Below are 20,705 nucleotides of genomic sequence, written 5' to 3' on the forward strand. Positions count from 1 at the left end.
TGCCCAATCATACAACAAAAGCATATGCTCATCTATGTTCATAGCAGCATTATTTGTAATAGCCGGATCCTGGAAACAACCTAGATGCCCTTCAGTGGAAGAATGGATGAAGAAACTGTGGAATATATACATGCTAGAATACTACTCAGCGGTAAAAAACAATGACATCTTGAATTTTGCAGGCAAATGGATGGAAATAGAAAACACTATTCTGAGTGAGGTAACCCAGACCCAAAAAGATGAACATGGGATGTACTCACTCATATTCGGTTTCTAGCCATAATTAAAGGACATCGAGCCTATAAATTTGGGATCCTTGAGAAGATAATAAGAAGGTGAACTCCCAAAAAAAGATATAGTAATCCTCCTGGATATTGGAAGTAGACACGATCGCCAGGCAAAATTGGGAACTTGAGGGTTGGGCAAGACTGGGCCAAGGGAAGATGGGAGGAGAAAAGTGTGAAGGGGAGAACGGGGGGAGCTCAGAGGAATGGGGTGCTTGGGATATAGGAAGGGTGGATATGGGAGCAGGGAAGCAAATATCTTAATTTAAGGAGCTACCTGAGGGTTGTCAAGAGACTTGACCCTAGAGGGGTTCCCAGGTTTCCAGGGAGATGCCCCCAGTTAGTTCCTTGGGCAGCTGAGGAGAGGGAGCCTGAAAAGGCCAGTTCCTATAGCCATACTGATGAATTTCTTGCATATCACCATAGAACCTCTACCTGACGATAGATGAAGAAAATGACAGAGCCCCACATTGGAGCACCGGAATGAGCTCCCAAGGTCCTGATGAGGAGCAGAAGGAGAGAGAACATGAGAAAGAAAGTCAGGACCGTGAGGGAACCTCCAGCTGGCGACAGATGGGGAAGGTGACTGAGCCCCACTTTGGAGCACTGGACTGAGCTCCCAAGGTCCTGATGAGAAGCAGAAGGAGCGAGAACTTGAGAGAGAAAGTCAGGAACGAGAGGGGTGCGTTCACTCAAGGAGACGGTGGGACAGAACTAATGGGAGATCACCAACTCCAGTTGGAATGGGACTGATGGATAATGCGACCAAACCCGTCTCTCTGAATGTGGCCAACAGCGGGGGCTGACTGAGAAGCAAAGGACAATGGCGCTGGGCTCTGATTCTTCTGCATGGACGGGCTCTGTGGGAGCCTTCTCAGCTTGATCGATCACCTTCCTGGACCTGGGGGGAGTTGGGAGGACATTGGTCTTAGCATAGAGTGGGGAACCCTGATGGCTCCTTGGCCTTGAGAAGGAAGGAGGGGAGGTATCGGTGGAGGGGAGGGGAGGGAAGGGGGAGAAGGAGGGGAGGGAAGGGGGAGGAGGAGGGGAGGGAGGGGGGAGCAGGAGGGAAGGAGATGGAAATTTTTAAATATGAAAAAAAAATAAACCATGAAAAAAAAAGAAAGTGGAAGGAAATGTAACATAAATAATAATAACTGACTAATAATTGGATAAAGACTCAGTACTCAGCAGAAAAGTCCAGTGCAGAACTTTGTGAATGTCTTATACCTGGAAATTGAGTTAGAATATCTATATTTTGAGCAATTTTGTCTGTCTGTTTAAAACTTAAAAAATAATGTTTCTGTGAAGTAGTCATACCAATGAGGGAAAAGCTCAGGCAGACAAAATATTTAAAATTCCAGTTAATTAGTTCCCTTATACATCCTTTAGCAAGATGACAGAGTAAACCTCCTCAATAAACATGTAAGATTAAGTATGACCAATTCTTATGTCATACCGTTCTACCTTTCCTAATAATTAGAATTTGTTTTGAAACCTTTCTTCATTCTGGGAAAGTTTTACAGAACTCAAATGGATTTCACACTCATAAGGTATCTATCATCTAAAAGGCATCCATAAGACAAAAGACTAATGGTGTAGGAGGCCCTTCTGTATCGGTGTTGCTTTCATTGGTTATTAAAGAAACTGCCTTGGCCTAGTTGATAGGGTGGAACTCAGGTAGGCGGGGAAGACAGAATAGAATTCTGGGAGGAAGAAGGCAACATGGGAGATGTTATGAATCTCCAGCCTGAGATAGATATAGGTTAGAATCTTGCCGGTAACCCACAGTCACGTGGTGATACACAGATTTAATAGAAATGGGTTAATCAAGATATGAGAGTTAGCCAATAAGAGGCTAGAGCTAATGGGCCAGGCAATAATTTAATTAATACAATTTCTGTGTGGTTATTTTGGGGGTTAAGCTAGCAGGGTGGTGGGACACAGCCTGCTCCTCTTACTACAGACTAACCACAAGTGATTATTTTTAGACCATGAAGATGTGATGCAGAGAAATTGTGAAAAGGAGAACTTATCTATGAAGCACACACAGCCTCTGACTTCCTGTATTGGGGTGGTTCAGGAGCAAGATAGAATGCTCTTCTTATAGCTTCACCCAAGGAAGCAAGATCAAATTGTAAAAGCAGGGACCATGATGGGAAAAACAGCCAACTGGGAGCCAGGATGCCTAATACATTCCGGAAGAAGGAAGGAGATGGGGAGACAAAGACAGAGAGGCCTTGGACCTAGTCTTCCTATTTTCTCCAGGTGCAAGCCAGAGCCACCCTAATCCGGTAAGACTGGAGTTCTGTCAACTGCCAAGATTCAGGAAGATTCCTGATTCCTGGGCTGAGGAGACCTCAAATGTATGCGTCATGATAGAAATTACACTGGACTTCCTTCATTCCCAAGCCTCATCTCCTGGCATATCACAGGCAGTCAACACAGCCACTGACCTGCTGACTTCTGGTATACCACACATACTCTATGTTCTAGTGGAAGTTTCACCTCAAGGCTTTTCCCCATTTCTCTTCAAATCCTGCCGCATCTCAGAAAGTTTGTCAAATGATAACCCGTTCCCCAGAGATGCTTGAGACCATGCCCACAGGGTATTTAAACTGCCCTGCAGAAAACAGACACATGGTTTTTCAGTCTCTCTCCCTGTCTCCTCTCTTGCGGGGATGGGAGGGATAGAAGACCATCAAGCAGCATTTTACCCATTAAACCTGAGCTTTTTCTAATTCAGCTTGATTTGGTCTGATTTTTATTGCTGTGGAGAGGCTTAATCGGGGGGGCAGAAACCTTTCACTCTCCAGCATGTCCACATTCTACCCCATCTATACTCAGGTCTCTTTCCCTAGGTTGCTCCCTCAAGCAGAAACTCTGACTTAAAGTTAAGACCTGGCTAAGCCTGGGTTAGTTCGCCTGTTTTAAAGAATTTCCCTCTGTCAGGGTCCAGAGCACAAATGCTCAGATTCACACCCCACTAAATCATCTATCATTCAGGTTTGAAGACTTCCTGGTACCAGTGCTCTTTCTTCACAGACATAAACTTCCATATAGCCTACTATATCTATTTCTAGGCTATGAGAGAGCTGTATGAGAACAAATTCACGCCAGTAGTGTAAACCAGAGGAATTGGACCAGCCACTGTTTAAAAGGAGATAACTATCTCTGTATTTATCTCCTGGGGCAAGGAATTTTTCTGGTTTTATTATCAGCAGGGAGTCTAAGATGCCCTAAGATGTCCTAAAGCTCTGCAAGGCACAAGACTAGAGTCTCCAGAAAAGATAAGAGACCTTTAGGTTCCCTGTGTGTGACTGAAACTCAGCAAAACTTGCTGACAAAGCCTTCTGTAAATGCCACACCCTATGATAAAGGATGTCTCTTGTATTGCTCTCAGACCCTCCCAAACAGTCTTTATGTATAAATATATGAGAAGGAATCAAGAACCACTAGAAAATAAAACTCTAAATTAAGAAGAAACGCCAATTGTGATCAAATTAGGGCTCCCCTGTATCTTGGTCTCTTTCACAAACAGCACAGTCCACGGATGCCTTCTGATTAGAGGGCACATTGTACCTCTTTTTCAGAGACTGAGCTACATATCCTTGTAAGAACCAATCCATTGAGAATGGGTGGTGAAGTGACTGTTGCTTTAATTATTTACCTTATTTTGAGGTGCTGGTGATTGAACTGAAGGCTTCACACCTGCTAGGCAAATGCTCTACCACCAAGCTGTAGTCTAAGCCCCTCCTTCTTTTATGAGACAAAGTTTTGTTAAGTTGCCCAAAGAAGTCTTGAATTCAGGATCTTCCTACCTTAGCCTCTCGGGAAACTGAGATTATAGGCCTGAGCCCTCAGATGGGCTAGGTTTAAATCCTGTAATGCTAATGGAGCTATCCTTTTTCTTTATTCTTTTCTCATATAATACATTCCACATCCTCCCTTCACTTCTCCCGGTCCCATCCCCCTCAGACAACTTCAGGCCTCTCAATGATGTCAACTGAGTGCAGCACAACAAGGTGCACTAAGACTAGGTACAAACCCTCATATTAAGGCTTGACAAGGCAACCCTGCTGTAGGAAGTCTTACAGCCAGTGGTTACCCACCCACTGGGGCATGACCTTTTATATTATATATGCCAGTGTAGAGCATGCCTCCGGCCTCATTTCTGGCCTCTCTATTCCAGTTGCGGATTTCAGTTTCTGATCTCTGTTCAAGCAGAGGATTCTGATTTGTGAATCTACCCCTAAATAATTATCTATTTCTCAATTCTGAGCTAGTGTGGGAATTCCTTTAAGCATCCTTCTTCATTTGGCACCCACGTGGATTCAGACTCCTCGCTTACTGAGTGGATGGCCAGTCCATAGTCCAGACAGTCTCCCAACACTGCCCGCTTGGCTTGCTTTTACCGAAACAGTTTTTTGTAGAACCCCTGACCCAGCGGAATTCACTACGTGTGACAACTTGGAAATTTCCCGAGCGCACACACGACTGCCGCTTTCCCTGGCACGATTCCTTGCCGCATGGCAACTTGTGCAGCTTCCGGTTTCTGCTCCCTGCCTGTGAGTTCTGGTTTTCTAACTCCATGTACAGAATTGATTTAATTGTCAGTTTTATCCAGTACCAAGACAAAAAAAAAAAAAACAAAAACAAAAACAAAACAAAACTAAAGCGGCTCAAAGAATTAAGCAGCCCAGGACCATTCCTGTCACCACTGATAGGAGAAAAAGGGTCTCTAGAGCAGGCACCCCTACTTCTTCTACTGAATAATGAAGCTATCTTCATTTCCCAAGAATTACCACTGATTTCCTTTCAAAACTGAGGTACCAACTGAGGGTTCTGAACTCTGGGCTTAGAAATCATGATCTTCCTTCAATGAGAGAATGATACACAATATTTATTTTGTGCACATTTTGATTTTATTATGGGGACTGTATCACTATATTCATTAACTTATGAAAAGTCTATGTAACCAAACAAGGAGAATTACTACTATAGCCCTTCCCCGTTTGAGATGTAGAGTGCTGGCTTGACTGTGACTCCCTTAAAATGGTGAAGAACCAAACCAACCACACAAACACAAGTAAGCTATGCCTCATTCTCCCACTGTGAGGTAAAAATTGATTATAAACACCCTATTAACTTGAACATGGCTACTGTTATTGGGATTGTCTGCTAGATGCCACTTCCTGCTCTATATGGCAGTAATGTCTGGGTGTTAGGAAGCCTGCTGTTGGTCATCATAGTAGCTGACTGTGAAAGACATAGCACAGATTGGTAGACTGGGCACAGCTGCTATGGTTTTTGAGCAGTCACTTAAAGGACTTGCTGCCTGAGCATTTGTAAATGGCGGGCGGGCAGGCTCATGTTGCCACTTCTGATTTGACTGTTTTGTAAGCTGTAGTCTAATGAGAAATTTTTATGTTCCCTCCTTCCCTGCTGTATCCCTGTTGAGTAAATGTGATAGTAAGCTCTTATATATTTCATGGCTTCCTTTTTTTGTTGGAAGAATTCCTGCAAGTCAGCTTTATAAATGAGAATATCAGTCATATATGAAAATATAAAAGTTAGAACTTATGTCTGAGAAAACAGAAGATTTCACAACCCCCTATGCCTTTCACCATACTTTAGAGCCACCCAATGAGCATCCTACCCAAAGGGTTTTCCTTTTAATGAAAATAGTTTTTTTCTCATCCACTCATCAACCTTGATCAGAGTTTCCTCTCTCTCGACTCCTTCTTGTTCCTCTCCACCTCTCCTCCTGTCCATATCCACCCCCTTTTTGTCTCTTAGTGGAAAACAAACAGGCTTCTATGGGATAATAATAAAATAAAACATAAAAAGATAAAACAAGAACACAATGGACTTGGACAAAAGAAAGAAACAGAAGGAAAAGGGCACAAGAGAAAGTACATGAAACAAAGACCAACTTATTTATATAGTCGGGAATTCCATAAAAAGCTAAACTGGAAGCCTATATATATATATATATATAGCAATATATATAGCAATATATATATATATATATATATATATATATATATATATGCAAAGAGCCTGTAGGGTAAAAAGAGAGAAGAAAATATATATAAATAAAATTTTAAGAAATAAAATAAAATTAATTAATTAAAAAATAAAAAGAGCCCAGACATGACATTATGAGACAAAGAATCTCCAAAGATGCTGAACAACAATGATTTGGAAGTGCAAAACTCCTTACGGAATCACTTCTGAAGTTCTTCACTTCCTCTTATGCCAGAATCAGGAGCAAAGCTGAAAGCTCATTAACAAAAAAATGTTTTCACATTTCCACAACTCTAATTCTTTGATCACTGAGGAAAATCCAATTTCCATCTCTACTCGGCTGCCTGGAAGAATCTGTCCCCTGGACACTGGCAATGGGACATCAGATTGCCTCCTCTGCCTCCATCAGCTTTCCAGAAAGAGATTTGCATCTACTCAGATTCCTACTTTTTATACAAGTTCTAAATATCAGACTCTAACTGAGAAAGATGTCAGCCTACTTCTGTATAGAGCAATTCTTCATGGACACTCTGCCTCCTCACAGACCAGTGACTAAGACACAGTTCTCAAACAAGAGCCAGTTTTCCGCAACTGCAGCCCAACATCTGGGATCCCCAATGTTTGAATAATTGTTTAAGTCTAAAGTTTCCCCACACTGAAAAGGCTCCAGTCTCTGCCAACAATCTAAGGCCCATCTACCAATCAATACATATCACCAAATTGCAGCTGCCCAGGAAATTCTTAAGTACTTTCTACTGTAACCACTGTTCCTCAGCCACAGAACCTTCTGCCACATCAATCCTCCCATACCCTATATAAATGGGTTTTTCTTTGTGCTGTCAGCTCAAAGAAAAATGACAGAGACTTATTATTAATTATAAAAGCTCAGCTTATAGCTTGGGCTTGTTCCTAACTAGGTCATACTTAAATTGACCCATTTATATTAATCTATGTTCTCTGACATGGTGTTACCTCTCTTTCATCTTATAGTTCCTGTTTCCTCTCCATTTCTCCTGGCATCTCCTGTGTACCAAGATTCCTCCTCCTCTTCTTTTCTTTCCCTGGAAATACCACTTATATTTCCTGCCTAGCTATTTGCCATTTATCTTTTTATTACACTAATCACAGCAATACATCTTTACACAGTCTACAAATATCCCACAACATTTCCCCCTTTTGTCTAATTAAAAAAGAAAAGGTTTTAACTCTAACATAGTAAAATTATATACAATAAAAGCAATTATAGGTAAGAATTACATTTACAACATCCAGTCCATTTTTATTTGGCAAATTCAGAGAGAATACTGGATTATCTATCCTCTTTTAGTGGGTCCAAAGTTTTCTAATGAAACCACTTTTTATTATAACTTGTATTACCATCTTTTTATACATAAAAGCAAATTTTAGGATTCAGTGCTGTGGAGTTCCAACCAGACAGAACCTTCATCTGGCGATGGATGGAGATAGAGACAGAGCCCCACATTGGAGCACCGGAGTGAGCTCCCAAGGTCCAAAGGAGGAACAGAAGGAGAGAGAACATGAGCAAGGAAGTCAGGACCGCGAGGAGTGCACCCACCTACTGAGATGGTGGGGCCGATCTAATGGGAGTTCACCAAGGCCAGCTGGACTGGAACTGAAAAAGCATGGGATAAAACTGGACTCCCAGATCATGGTGGACAATGAGGGCTGCTGAGAAGCCAAGGACTGGGTTTTGATGCTACTGCATGTACTGGCTTTGGAGGGGCCTAGCCTGTGTGGATGCTCACCTTCCTAGACCTGGATGGAGGGGGGAGGACCGTGGACTTCCCGCAGGGCAGGGAACCCTTACTGCTCTTTGGGCTGGAGAGGGAGGGGGGGAATGGAGGGAGAAGGAGAGAAATGGGAGGCGGGGAGGAAGCAGAAATTTAAAAAATAATAATAAATAAATAAAAAGAAAACAGTCATCCTGATAAACTATTTTAATGCAATGTTTAAAATAATAAAAATCACTACAAAAGGAAAAAATTAATTATAATCATTTTGAATACAGGTGCACAGGATGTGGCTGAGTAAGCCACTGTGCCTTAACCTCAAAATGCAATGAAGCTGAAGTGTTCGAGAATACTCTTATCTAAGAATGCAATGAACTTTAGAGCTAGTGACCTTCCAAGTGTCCTGTTGTCCCTGGATTCCCAGTGTTTAAGCGGCAATGTTTGTGCCCCTTACTCGCTATTATATGTAATCTCTCTTTTCTAAGACTAACAGAAGGGAATTACCAAAGCACTTGACGATAGAATTTAATTAATAATATTGTAGATCTCAAACTATGGCAGATTTTGAAACTTCCTGTATGTATGAAAATACCTATATTTAAAGTTATAACTGTTTTGAAGAAGAAGAAGAGGGAAAGTAGTAACATAAATTTAATAGAAGAAGTCATGGTAAATCAGTATGTTTATTCTTTTGCATTTTTTCCTGTCTTCAGATATAAAATTGAAGTGTTCTTAGAAAGAACATGCCTCCTGTGTTTAGTAGGATATGTTCTCCTAAATTGAAGGGTGGCAAACTAATCAATGGTTTTGAAACAAATACAGCAGTTCAGATGTACTTTCAAGACATTTTAGTGGAATAAACTTTCTATGGCTTTAGTAATCACTACAAAAAATTTATAAGAAGAGAAAGTTAAAAGTAATGTTTGTTGTTTTTCCACATAGCTCTTATTAGTGTGAATGATAGTATTATAGTTTGCCGTGCATTCGCCATGTATACCTAAAAGGAGGCCTTAAAGGAATGTTGCCATGATTTAAACACAATTTATTTGTTCATTAATTAAAGCCCCTCCCCGCAAAAAAAGCATTTTTTAGATAAACAGCTTAAGCTTTTATGTCTCTCAACCCTGTGCACTTTGCATCTGTTTTGCAAATTTCTTTCCTGAATTTGGTAACAAGGAAAACTGTAGCTATAACTATCTGATCTTCAACCCCATTAAAGACCCGAGAAGGATATAATATTTCCTGAGTAAACAGAAGTGCAGGGCAAGCAACTTCAAAAACTATAAAAATGACAGAAACGGCTACCTATCTGGATAGTCACCCAAGGTTCCTCTGGAACATTGTGGCAACAATCTTTGGCCTACAGGCCTAGAATATCTGATAGACATTTTTGTGAAGAAGTAAATTTTTTGAAGGACTGTTTTACCTTGTCTTGGTAAAGTTTTCCAGTTACCTTCTTTTGTGACCTCCTCATCCAATTTGGAGAGCATACTGTCAACAGTTAAGGCAAGAACAGTTTCTTGCCCAGTGGCTAACTTTGCCACAACAAAAGAAAACTCCATATGGAGATTCTTGCCCACTATCCTTTTTTGAAGTAAATTAGTGCTACCAAGAGCAGATGTGTTTTACTGTCATGAAAAACTTTAGATTATTAAAACATGTTAAATGCAAAAATCTGTAGTTTTCTGAAGTGTTTGAAGACCATCTATGCAAAATAGTCTCTCATTGACCTTGAAAACATATCTAACATGGCTACAAATTTGATTGTTAGATGACTAACCACTAATCTATATTTCTTAATTATCCTAAATAACTTATAATAGTAACTTCCAAGGACTAGAAATTTATATTACATTGTTAAATGAGCTGCATAGGTACAATACCTTAAACAAAAGTGAAACATGAAACATATATATAACAAAATAATCTTAAATTTGTATTAATATACAAAAATATATTAAATAGTAGAAACATATAGCATTTTTAATAAAAATACCTTAAATTCTTAGTAATATACAAAAATTCATATCAATATAAAATACTTGAGACTAGTAGTTGTTGTTTTATAGTCTAAAAGTAGATTCAATAATCTACCCTTTTATCTTAGCATTCCCATATCCCCATTTTCTCTTTTCAGAAAAATATCCTAAATCTAACATCATTTACTTAATTTTCTCCCTTACCATTACCAGTAACAATTTGCAACCAATCTCTGTAAATGATGACAAACATCCATAACCCACCAAAAAACCAAAATTTACCACCCTACTTCTTAAGGATGAGAATGTTGTGTTTTTTTTTTTAAATTACTTCCTGTTGTCTGGAGACAATAGCATCCTTAGGGGACCTTCAGAAAATTGGGATAATCTTCATGTCCTAGAAGAGCTAGTCATATTATTTTTTGTTTAGTCTCTGTGTGATGGGAAAGTGTAGAGCCTATCTGAAGTCGTGGCTGGATAGTGTGTGAGGCTGGATCACCTCAGCTAGCAGCTTTAAAGTTGTTCTGAATGCAGATTTTGAAGAAACTGCAAGAGAGGCATTCTGAGAGTCTGGACCACCTGGGCTACTTGTCTTTATTGGTGTCTGGTCCTTTTTTTTTCTTCTACAAAAACACATAAACTTCTAAAGGTAACATTTATATCTGCAGTAACATAAGTATGGAATCTATAGTGTATATAAGTAAGTTAAAGATGATTTTCTCTTTTCTGTTTGAGCAGGTAAAAGGTATCTCTTAACTTTATAAGTTTGTTTGGACTATATAACCAAACCTCTGTCTATGCCATATGAAAGGATGAGGCCTCTGAAGCCAACAAGATTTATCATGTCTCATTCAGTCCCCAAACTGCTCCCATAGTAGAGGATCAGCATATACGTTACCTGTTATATAGTCTTTTTAGTTTCTTTTTTCATGTCTGTAGCCAAGATTTTCAGGAGATCTCCCCTGATCAAATTTGATTATCATTAATTTTGTTTCTATCATTTTGCATATTTTCTGATGTCCATTTTGAACTTAAAACATTCTTAAAATATATAAATTGGTATTATCTAGCAGTTTCCACAATCCAAAGTTTCTCAGCAACTGTTGTTTCTTATATATTAGCTTTTAAAAAATTCAGAGTCAACAAAGAACCATAAAAGATCCAGATACCCCATGTAGTTCCATCTTTACCTGGCTTATTCTTTTTATATTCCTTTAGTCTTTCTTAAAAGACTTTATTATTTTGAAATTATTTTTTCAATGACTGTCTATACCCATTTTCCTTTCTTTAGCATCTAAGCATATTTTTTTTCTCATTTTTTTTATTAAAGATTTCCATCTCCTCCCCCTTCCCTCCCCTTCCTTCCACCCATACCCCCACTCCACCCCTCTCCAAGACAAAGAGCCATCAGGGTTCCCTTCACTATGTTAAGTCCAAGGTCCTCCCAGCTCCCCCTAAGTCCAGGAAGGTGAGCAACCAAACTGACAAGGCTCAAGCCCGTCCATGCTGTAGAGTTCATGTTCATTGCCGTTGTCCCTTTTTAGAGGCTTTCTGTGTCTGGATCTAGCTTTATTAAGTACTGCAGCATTCTCTGACATGAGAGAAAATTTAAACTATCATGCCAGCCACACAGGACTCAGCTTAGTGCATGGTGCTTATAGCTGGCTCCAGCCCACAGATAGTGGCTGGTAGTCACACCTCTATATGCCAAACACTGGCCTGCCTGAGAGACTGTAGGACTAGGAAGCCACATCTGGCTCCTCGTCTGGAACATTTCTTAGCTTTCAGTACCAATATTTGGATATTCAAGCCTCCACACTGGATGCCATATGTAGACAAATTTTATTTGGGGTGGCCAGCTCACAGAAGAATGACATGGAGACTTATGAATTGTTTTTAATTATGAAAGCTTGATCTATAGTTTAGACTTCTCTTAATTAGTTCTTATAACTTAAATTGAAATATTATATTCACCTAAGTTCTATCAAATGGCGTTACCTCTCTTCCATCTTGCACCTCCTGTTTTTGACTGTGTCTTGGCATCTACCACACATCTAGATCCCTCCTCTTCTTCCTTTCTCTCCTCACAAAGTCAACCTGTAACTCCTGCCTAGCTATTGGCCTTTCAGCTTTTATTACACCAATCACAGCAATCCACTTTCACACAGTGTACAGACACCCAAACACTCCTAGTCATATTCTGCATTTTATTTAGAAATCTCACTTCTCTGAAACACTCCTTGTTTGGGAAACATCTTCTCTTAAGATTTTGCTAGGACCTTTCTTAATACATTCCATTAACTTTTGCCCTCTGAATGGGCCATCACAACTGTAAATACAGTGATTTGTAGTATTTTGAGATGCAGTAGATACTTCTACTATATCATTAGCTCTACCAGAGCAGAAACTAGACTGTCTATTTAGCATAGTATTACCAAAATGCTGTACTCACCACAGGCTAGAAATTTTATAAATATTTGTGGAAAGAGAAAAGATGAATTGCTAAAATCACTGTTATTGGATTGGATGATCTTCCAGTGAAAATATATTTGTATCTAGGATTAGTTCATAATATAGAACATTTTAATTAAATTGTTTCTCAACTTACTTCTAAGACATCAAGAAAGTAGTTACATGATGATACTTCTTGCTATTAGTGGGCTTCAAGATATTCAGTGTTGAGGGAAGTCATATAATACAACTAAACTCCCAATTTTTGGCACCAGTCATATGAGGATAAAATCCCTACTCTGCCCTGAGAAGCTGGGATACCTTGAGGAATTTTCTCTCCACTGATTCATATGAAACAAAGCTAAAAACTTCTGCATAGTGCCTTCTCTGTGTGACTACAGATCGCCAGGAAAGAGCTAAATGCTCAGAAAACTACATTATTTTCTGTCCAGAGATGGAAACTGCTACACAAATGACAGCTTCATTCTCAAAGGGGTTTAACAGCAGAATATGAACTCACAGGAATGATTTGAACAGTTCACTTGTGAGTTCTGAACTGATCCTGTAAAGAAATCAATTAACCCATCTCCATTTAACAGAAACTTTTCTCCAACAAACAATAGCCCCTTCTCAACACTGTGTATACAAGACAACTGGGTGAGACTTGAAACTATTAACTGTTGTTAAAGGAGGCCAGGCTCTCCCATGAGCAACAGATTGGGGCACAGTCCTGAACCTGGTTCTAGTGCAGCCTCACTGATCATAGTACAGTGGTATCCCTGGAGACAACATGTTGGCAGATATGAGAAGTCTAGTAATGCCCAAACTCTGGTGCTGAGCAGCTCCCAACCACTCTTCATTCTCAAAGGAAGTCAAGGCAAGAACTGCAGGTAGGGCTTGCAGGCAGGACCCTGGAAGCAGACCCTAGAGCACAGGCTATGAAGGAAAATGCTCGGGTGGCTTCCTTTCCATGGTTTGCTCAGAACTGTTGACCTTTGGATGCTCTGCCCACAAGGGACTTGACCATCCCCTATTGATCATTAACCAAGAAGTTCATGTGTAAAATTTGTTCACATTGAAAACTTCCAGTAAAATGCAAACAATACTGGTGATTCTGCTTGAAATTCATATTAGACATACAGCACTTAAAAGAAAAAAATAATTTTTAAAATACAAAATATGTATTTATAAATATGTCAGACATAATTAAGAGGACAAATAAAAAAGTAAAATTGTACAAAACATATCTTTCAATTGAGCCACTGAGTGACATTAGTATGGCAATATTAACAGAACGCAGAACCTTCGGTGGTCACCACCACAGCTTGAGGTTCTGATGACCCAGACCTAACTCAGCACTTCATTGGTCCTGACTTTCAGGTTTCAAAGGACAATTATAATTGTCTATAATTATAAGAATGTGTTTTTCTAATCCTAAAGTCATTATCTTTCTTCTAGTTAGATACTAATAGAGAGGCTCATCAAAATACATCCTTTTTTTTTATCTGTAAGTATAATTTTGTGAGGGTAAAGTCAAACCAAGCTTGACAATACTTCTGAGATATGTTAGCTACTGTGGCATCTGGGTTTGAACGGATTGGGGAATAGTTGAATGAGTTCTCCTCCCGAGATGCTTCATACATTGTTGCAGGAGAATGATTACCTGACTGAAGGAAAGACATTCCTTACACATCTGTTTATAGTCAGCAGCAGGAGTACCCACTTTCTTCTGAAAAGGACTCCTGACTAAACTGCAAGTGCTTTTTCCTTCACCTCCTTCAGTGAACTGATCATTAGAGCTCTACTCAGAGTAGAAAACACATTTGAGACGTAGATCAAATATGGAATATTATGTCCTTGCTGTCTTAGCTACTGTATGTGAAGACATTATAGGTGAAGGTGGCATGAAATGAAAGTGGATATGCATAAGCCCTTCCTGGTAAAGGCGTGCCTGCGTATATACACGCACACGTGTGTGCAAGGCATTTGTCCCAGGAACATAAAATATCACAGACTTCACAGGAACCAGCAATTAAACTTGACTATGGAAAAAAACAAAACAAACAAACAAACAAACAAAAAAAGGACTCATTGCGTTGTATTTACTGACCCTGCTTGTTTTTCAAGTGAAAATGTAGAACTGAAAGAGCTGACAAGCTAGCTAGCAGGAAGACAAAGAAGGAAGAAAAAAACCAAACACTCTATGGCAATGGCATCGTCCTTCCTGCCAGAGTTCAGTAGAGTAAGCCTGGGGGTGTAGAGCCTGAGAAATGTGGGTCTGAGAGTGTGGAGATTGACTAGCATAGATGCACGCTCCAGCTCAGGATGTGATTGCCTGGTTCTTTTAAAATTAAGATAGCTCCATGCCATCCTGACAGGTGGTCATGATATGCAAATGTACTTCCGCTCCTTCTTTTGTAACTATGAGGTCACCTGGAAAGGGGCGGTCTTCAGGATACTGATCTAGAGCAGCTTTGCTGCTACCTAGACAACAGGATACTAATGATTTGATGTCTCAGAGTGATAAAGCCATTGACCTTGAGTTATCCTTTGTACCTTGTTAATAAAGTCTTTTGTTACTTTCTCCTCACACCCCCATTTACGTTAGGTATAACAGCTGTGGAAAAATAAATGCAGATGATTTCAGTCACTGGAATGCCCTCCTGATAGTCCTGTTATTTTTTGTCTAGGCTGGTCCTAGACATGGGGAACATGAGCATACACAAGGATCTGTCATGGGAAGTGCCACATAGCTCTTCCTCATCCTGGCAAATGCTTCTGAGGAAAACCTTGGAGACAGACTGCACACATCAGATAGAGAGGGATAAGGACAGAAACTTTACAAAACCTCACCTTCCTTGAAAGGCCCAATCTCTGGACATGGAGCTTGGCAAACTGCCAACTTCTGGTTCCTTCCCATCTCTGCCCATTCCCCTAAGTCCTACTCCACATTTTTTTTTTTAAAAAAGTGAGGAAATCATAAAAACATCAATCTGGTACATAAGTGAAAGAGGACAAGTTCAGATGAAGTTGCAATCGCAGCTACCCCACCACATGTAAGGCTCACTCACCACTGAGTACAGCTCAGTCACACAAAGGAATCTTGTCATTTGCTGTGTGACACATGAGTGGGACATGCAACTACCACTAGCAAGAAAACGGAAACTACTGAAGATCCCATTCATGTGCTGAAGTCAAGAAAGGGTTGACTCCTAGAAACTGAGAGTAGAATTGGAGTTATAGAAGTGGAAGCGGTTGGGTAATAATGGCACATCTCTTAAATCCCAGCAATCAGGAGGCAGAGGCAGGCAAATCGCTGTGAGTTTGAGGCAAGCCTGGTCTACAAAACTAGTTCCAGAACAGCGAGGGCTATACAAAGAAACCCTGTTTCAAAAAACAAAACAAGAAGAAGGAGGAGGAGGAGAAGGAGAAGAAGCAGGGAGAGAAGGAAAAGAGGAAGAGGAAGAGGAGAAGAAGAAGAGGTGAAAAGGACAGGGAGGATAGAGGAAAACTGGTGAATGGATACAAAATTACAATTGTATAGGCATTCTAGTGTTGTACAGATCAATAGGGCAACTGATCATAGAGTAACTTCTTGCACATTTCAAAATAGTTCTTTTTTTTTTTTTGGTTTTTCGAGACAGGGTTTCTCTGCAGCTTTAGAGCCTGTCCTGGAGCTAGCTCTTGTAGACCAGGCTGGCCTCGAACTCACAGAGATCCGCCTGCCTCTGCCTCCCGAGTGCTGGGATTAAAGGCGTGCGCCACCACCGCCCAGCTTCAAAATAGTTCTGTTCCCAACACAAATCTATGATCAATGTCAAAGTGATGCTTTGCTTTGATTAATACTCATTGTTGAGTGTTTTACAAGCATTCATTTATTTACTTTTGTGCATGTGTATAGTACATGTACACCATGGTGTGCATGTAGAAGTCAGAGAACAACATGCAGGCATGAGCTATTTCCCTCATGATGTGGGTTCAGGGATGGAATCCAGGTGATCAGGCCTGGCAGGCAGCAGGTACCTTTACCCACTGGATCATCTCCCTCTGATCATTATCCACTGCACACATCCATCACATTTTATCACTGTACCATATAAATATGAACTATCATTACATATTATATCAGTTAAATTTTAAAATTTTAAATTTTACAGAAGAAAAAAGCAACAATGGAGTGGGAAGGAGCTATAGCCATGCCTGCTCTCAGCCTTGCTGATTCAGAGGGCACTTGAGACCTGGCGAGAGCTCTGTGGAGACACAGGACTTACCTCCAAGATCTGTTCCAATCCTAAAAGATATTTTGGAGAAGAGTCAGAATTCTAATTTGGTGCATTGAAAATACTATTCAAAGTCAGCTATGAAAATGCTAAATTATTCTTTTCTCAAAAGCTATAATACAGTTCCATAAAGGAACAAGAGCCAAAAATGGCTTGAGGGTCTAGAAAGATAATATTGCTGTGTTGAAAGAAATTGTTAAGTTTTAGAAATTGGATCTTTTCCTTTTACCAAGATGATATTTTAGCATGCTTCAAGCACACATCTTGACTAAGAATGAAATCTTTCAAGAGGGCCTTTACATTCGAATCTCCTCATCATGACTATTTCTCTGACTGAACATTTTGCCAGTCTCACCATGAGGTGCCTTAAGAATTCAAACAACTAGAATATTCACCGAATTTTCTGGTTTTGCCTGATTTTTCCTTTCTTTTGTCCATTGGTGATTAGAACTCTTTATTATCTAATAATTTGGAGAGTGTGGTAAATACTTCATCTTGAAGACTACAAAATAACTATCAAACAACCAGAATATAGAAAGTCAGGCACAGTGGAGATGCCTATCATCTCAGAAGCAAGTTCCAGGCCAGTTTACACTAGCTGTAAACTGGTAGGACTCTCTCAGAATCAGAGCAGGGAACAAAAGGAATAGAAGCTGTTATAGCAAGTAATACACACTGTTACCGCACGTGATGGCATTGCTCAGGAGCCAGATTTCCTCAGACACTCTGCATGAACACAAACTCAAAACTCCTTCCTCCCTTCAGGAAGACTTCTCAACACAAGCATTGTTGAAGAGAACAATGTCAGCCAGCCCTTTCTGCCCAGTCAGATCTTTCCACCCTTTCATTACCAGAGAGACAGCCCCAGGCTCTCACTGAGGCTACTGAACCCTCCCTGGGTCTCCTGTCTCCTTCTGAAAGGCTCCTGCTGACTCCCACCTCTTCAATGCCTCCAGGACTCCTGTGTGCTGTACAGGACCCTCCTCCCCATGTCCTCTTCCCCACATCTAGCCATTCTTCATTTCCACCTCTCTTCCTCCTACCCCTTCCTATACCTCAAGCTCTGGTTCTACTACTGATCTAGTTCTGGTATATATAAAACGCTTGAGCACCTCTATGCCTGTACAGGAATATTTTCATCATCTCTCAGCATCCATTTCCTAATCACACTGCAAAACAAGGCAGAGCAGACCATCAGGTAGACCATTTCAAATTGCTGCCACCAAACCTTACCTCCAAACTCTCTCTGTCCATTTGCAATGGAATAGGATACATCTTCCGGTTTGAGGCTAAGTGAGGCTACCTCCTACTAGCTGGTGACAACCACAAAAACCACAACCTTAGGGACCTATACCATCAGTTATACCACCTTCTCCTTTATTTTCAACTCCTGCCTTTCCACAGGCTCTGCCTCATCAACCCAATCAAACAATATCCATTACACAACACCTTTCAGATGACAGACTCTTCCAGTGTAATTTTTTTTGTACCCACACTACCACTTTATTTTACCCCTGGATGGGATGAATTTTTGACTATTCTGCCTATGACCACAGGCCTTTTTTTTTTTTTTACATACACTGAATTTCATAACCCACTGAATTCTGGCTTTTCACTCCAAAACTCAGGTCTCCTTGTAGTGATGAGTGGCGGGCTGGCCTGCTTTTCGTCTGGCCCAGATCCTACACAGCTAGCTTTACAGGCAAAATAACAATACACAAACTGTATTCATTTAAACACTGCCTTGCCCATTAGTTCCAGCCTCTTATTGTCTAATTCTCACATCTTGATTAACCCATTTCTAATAATCTGTGTAGCACCATGAAGTGGTGTCTTACCTGGAAAGATTCAGCATGTCTGACCTGGTGGCTGGCTCCATCACAGCTGACCCAGAGAGGAGAGGCATAGCGATTGTCTGAGCCATCTACCTCACTTCCTTCTTCCTGTTGTGTCTACTCCACCCACCTATGTTCTAACCTATCAGACCAAGCAGTTTCTTTATTAATTAACCAACGAAACAGCAGATAGATAGAAACACTCCTACATCATCTCCTGGTTGGTGCACACCAGAGAACTCCTGGTGAGTTTGGACCACTAATTTTCAAAATATATCCAAACCTACTCAGGTGCAGACAATCTGTAGCCAACACTGGTATGGGATCAGGGCAGGGGAAAAGTGAGCTATGAGTTGTCTGAGTCAGAAGTAAAAACTGTTAGGTAAATTTAGACCAGATATATAATTTATTTGGCCCGTGATGTTTTTGAAATATATTAACAACCAAAAAACTCAGGAATCGGGAAACTTAGCACGAAAACCTGAAGTTGTCCTTCTTACTAAGGAAAGTAGAAACTGTCTCTTCTGTCCTGAGGGGCATTGACAGCAGAAGCTGAGAAGCATCCTGTCCTCCAGAAGCATGGACTCCCTGGTTTGCCATGGCCTTAGCATATATCTTATGCTTATGGTGCATTAGCCTTGCTTTAATAGTCTCGTGGGTGTTACAGTTTAGAGTTTGGAGATCCTTGCTCTAAATCAATGTTGCCCAATAGAAATACACACTTAAAAGGGCAAATGAAATTAAATTTAACATATTTAACTTAACCCAAATATCAAAAACCCATTGCAACTTTCATTCAATAAAAATACTTAGTAATAACATATTCCACATTCTTTTCTCTACACTAATGATCTTTCCTCTACTCACGACCCATGTGCATACAGCTGTATACTTACAGTACATTCAGAATGGCCACATTTCCAGGGTTCAATAGTCAAACGTGAAGAAAGCACAGGCCATTAACCATTAAATGCTGCAGACTTTCTGGAGGGAGGATTTGCTGTTATGTAATTGTTGGTTTACCAACAACAGGGGTCAACTGTGAGTGCCAATGGGCCAACTATATGACCTCTACTTCATGTGTTAGGCATTCAATCTTCTAAAAAGGTGGCAGAGTAGGCTAATGAGGACAGGGCTGATGGTCAAGCTTGAAATTTTACTCTAAGTTGTAGCTGGGAAAGACATGAATTAGAAGAGACAGTTATCCAATGATGAGCGTAGGATACAGGAGGAAGGTGTTATGTACAGAGGGAGGTTGAGGAAAAATAACAGCCAAGAAAGCAGACAATCCGAGCAGAGTCCAACACTCAGGGCACAACTGAAGGGAGGGCAGCAGGAATCAGGAATGCGGGTGTGAAGGAGCAGTACCAGAGGCCAGAGACTCCAATGAATAACCAGACACCCAAAGTCATGACAACACCAGGAAGTGCATCCCTGAGACAGAGGACTCAGAAAGAGAACTGTGTCCTATGTTCCCAATAAAGACAAGAAGCAGAATCCACACCCAGGTGGAGGCACAGCAAAGCCACCATCAGAAGCTGTCTAGTGCATCTGCCATCTTTCAAAGGATGTGGCATCTGGGAGGCAAAAGTACTCCATTATACAAAATAATTCTGAAGCTTTTCCAGGGACCTAAGCACTGAATAGCTCCATCCTGTCCATTGATCCCTTTGTTCAGGAAGCCATTCCCCTGAACCATTGTATATCATCAATCATAGACTGTCCATTCATCCCTTCATTCAGGAAGCCATTCCCCTTGGACTGTTGTATAACATCAATTGTAGGTTCGCTGTAAGGGCTGCCAGTTTTCCTTTACTTGTGCCAGTGAGGTAATGGGTGCCAGCAACTAAATCCAGATTGCTCCTAATAAAAGAGATTATAAACAAAAACCAATGACAGTTGGAAGATGATCCTTAAAACACCCAAAAGACATTTGCCTAGTTTAATTTTTTCACATTTACTAGAGTCTATAGGAACAGGAAACAAAATTAGTGTAAAATATCCCAAAAGATCTTCCACAATTTTCTTAGAGAAGTACTCCTTAAAAGAAAGAATTTATTTTTCAAAATAAAATTGGTAGGGGTTGGGGAGATAG

At 40.4% G+C, this 20,705-nt stretch overlaps 1 protein-coding gene across 6 annotated transcripts in view; it reads right to left on the reverse strand.

The window, feature by feature from the left end:
- The window catches only part of Mctp1 (multiple C2 and transmembrane domain containing 1), a 592,391-nt gene that overhangs the window by 563,903 nt on the left and 7,783 nt on the right, over positions 1 to 20,705 (reverse strand). Inside the window, exon 2 of one of the 6 annotated variants that reach the window (XM_038323195.1) lies at positions 882 to 895. The exons of the other annotated variants lie outside the window; for them this stretch is intronic. Coding sequence (XP_038179123.1) covers positions 882 to 895 — 14 coding nt within the window. The remainder of the gene's footprint in view (positions 1 to 881; positions 896 to 20,705) is intronic. 6 annotated transcript variants of the gene reach the window in all.

The sequence above is a fragment of the Arvicola amphibius genome, chromosome 3 (assembly GCF_903992535.2).
Source record: "Arvicola amphibius chromosome 3, mArvAmp1.2, whole genome shotgun sequence".
Taxonomy (NCBI): domain Eukaryota; kingdom Metazoa; phylum Chordata; class Mammalia; order Rodentia; family Cricetidae; genus Arvicola; species Arvicola amphibius.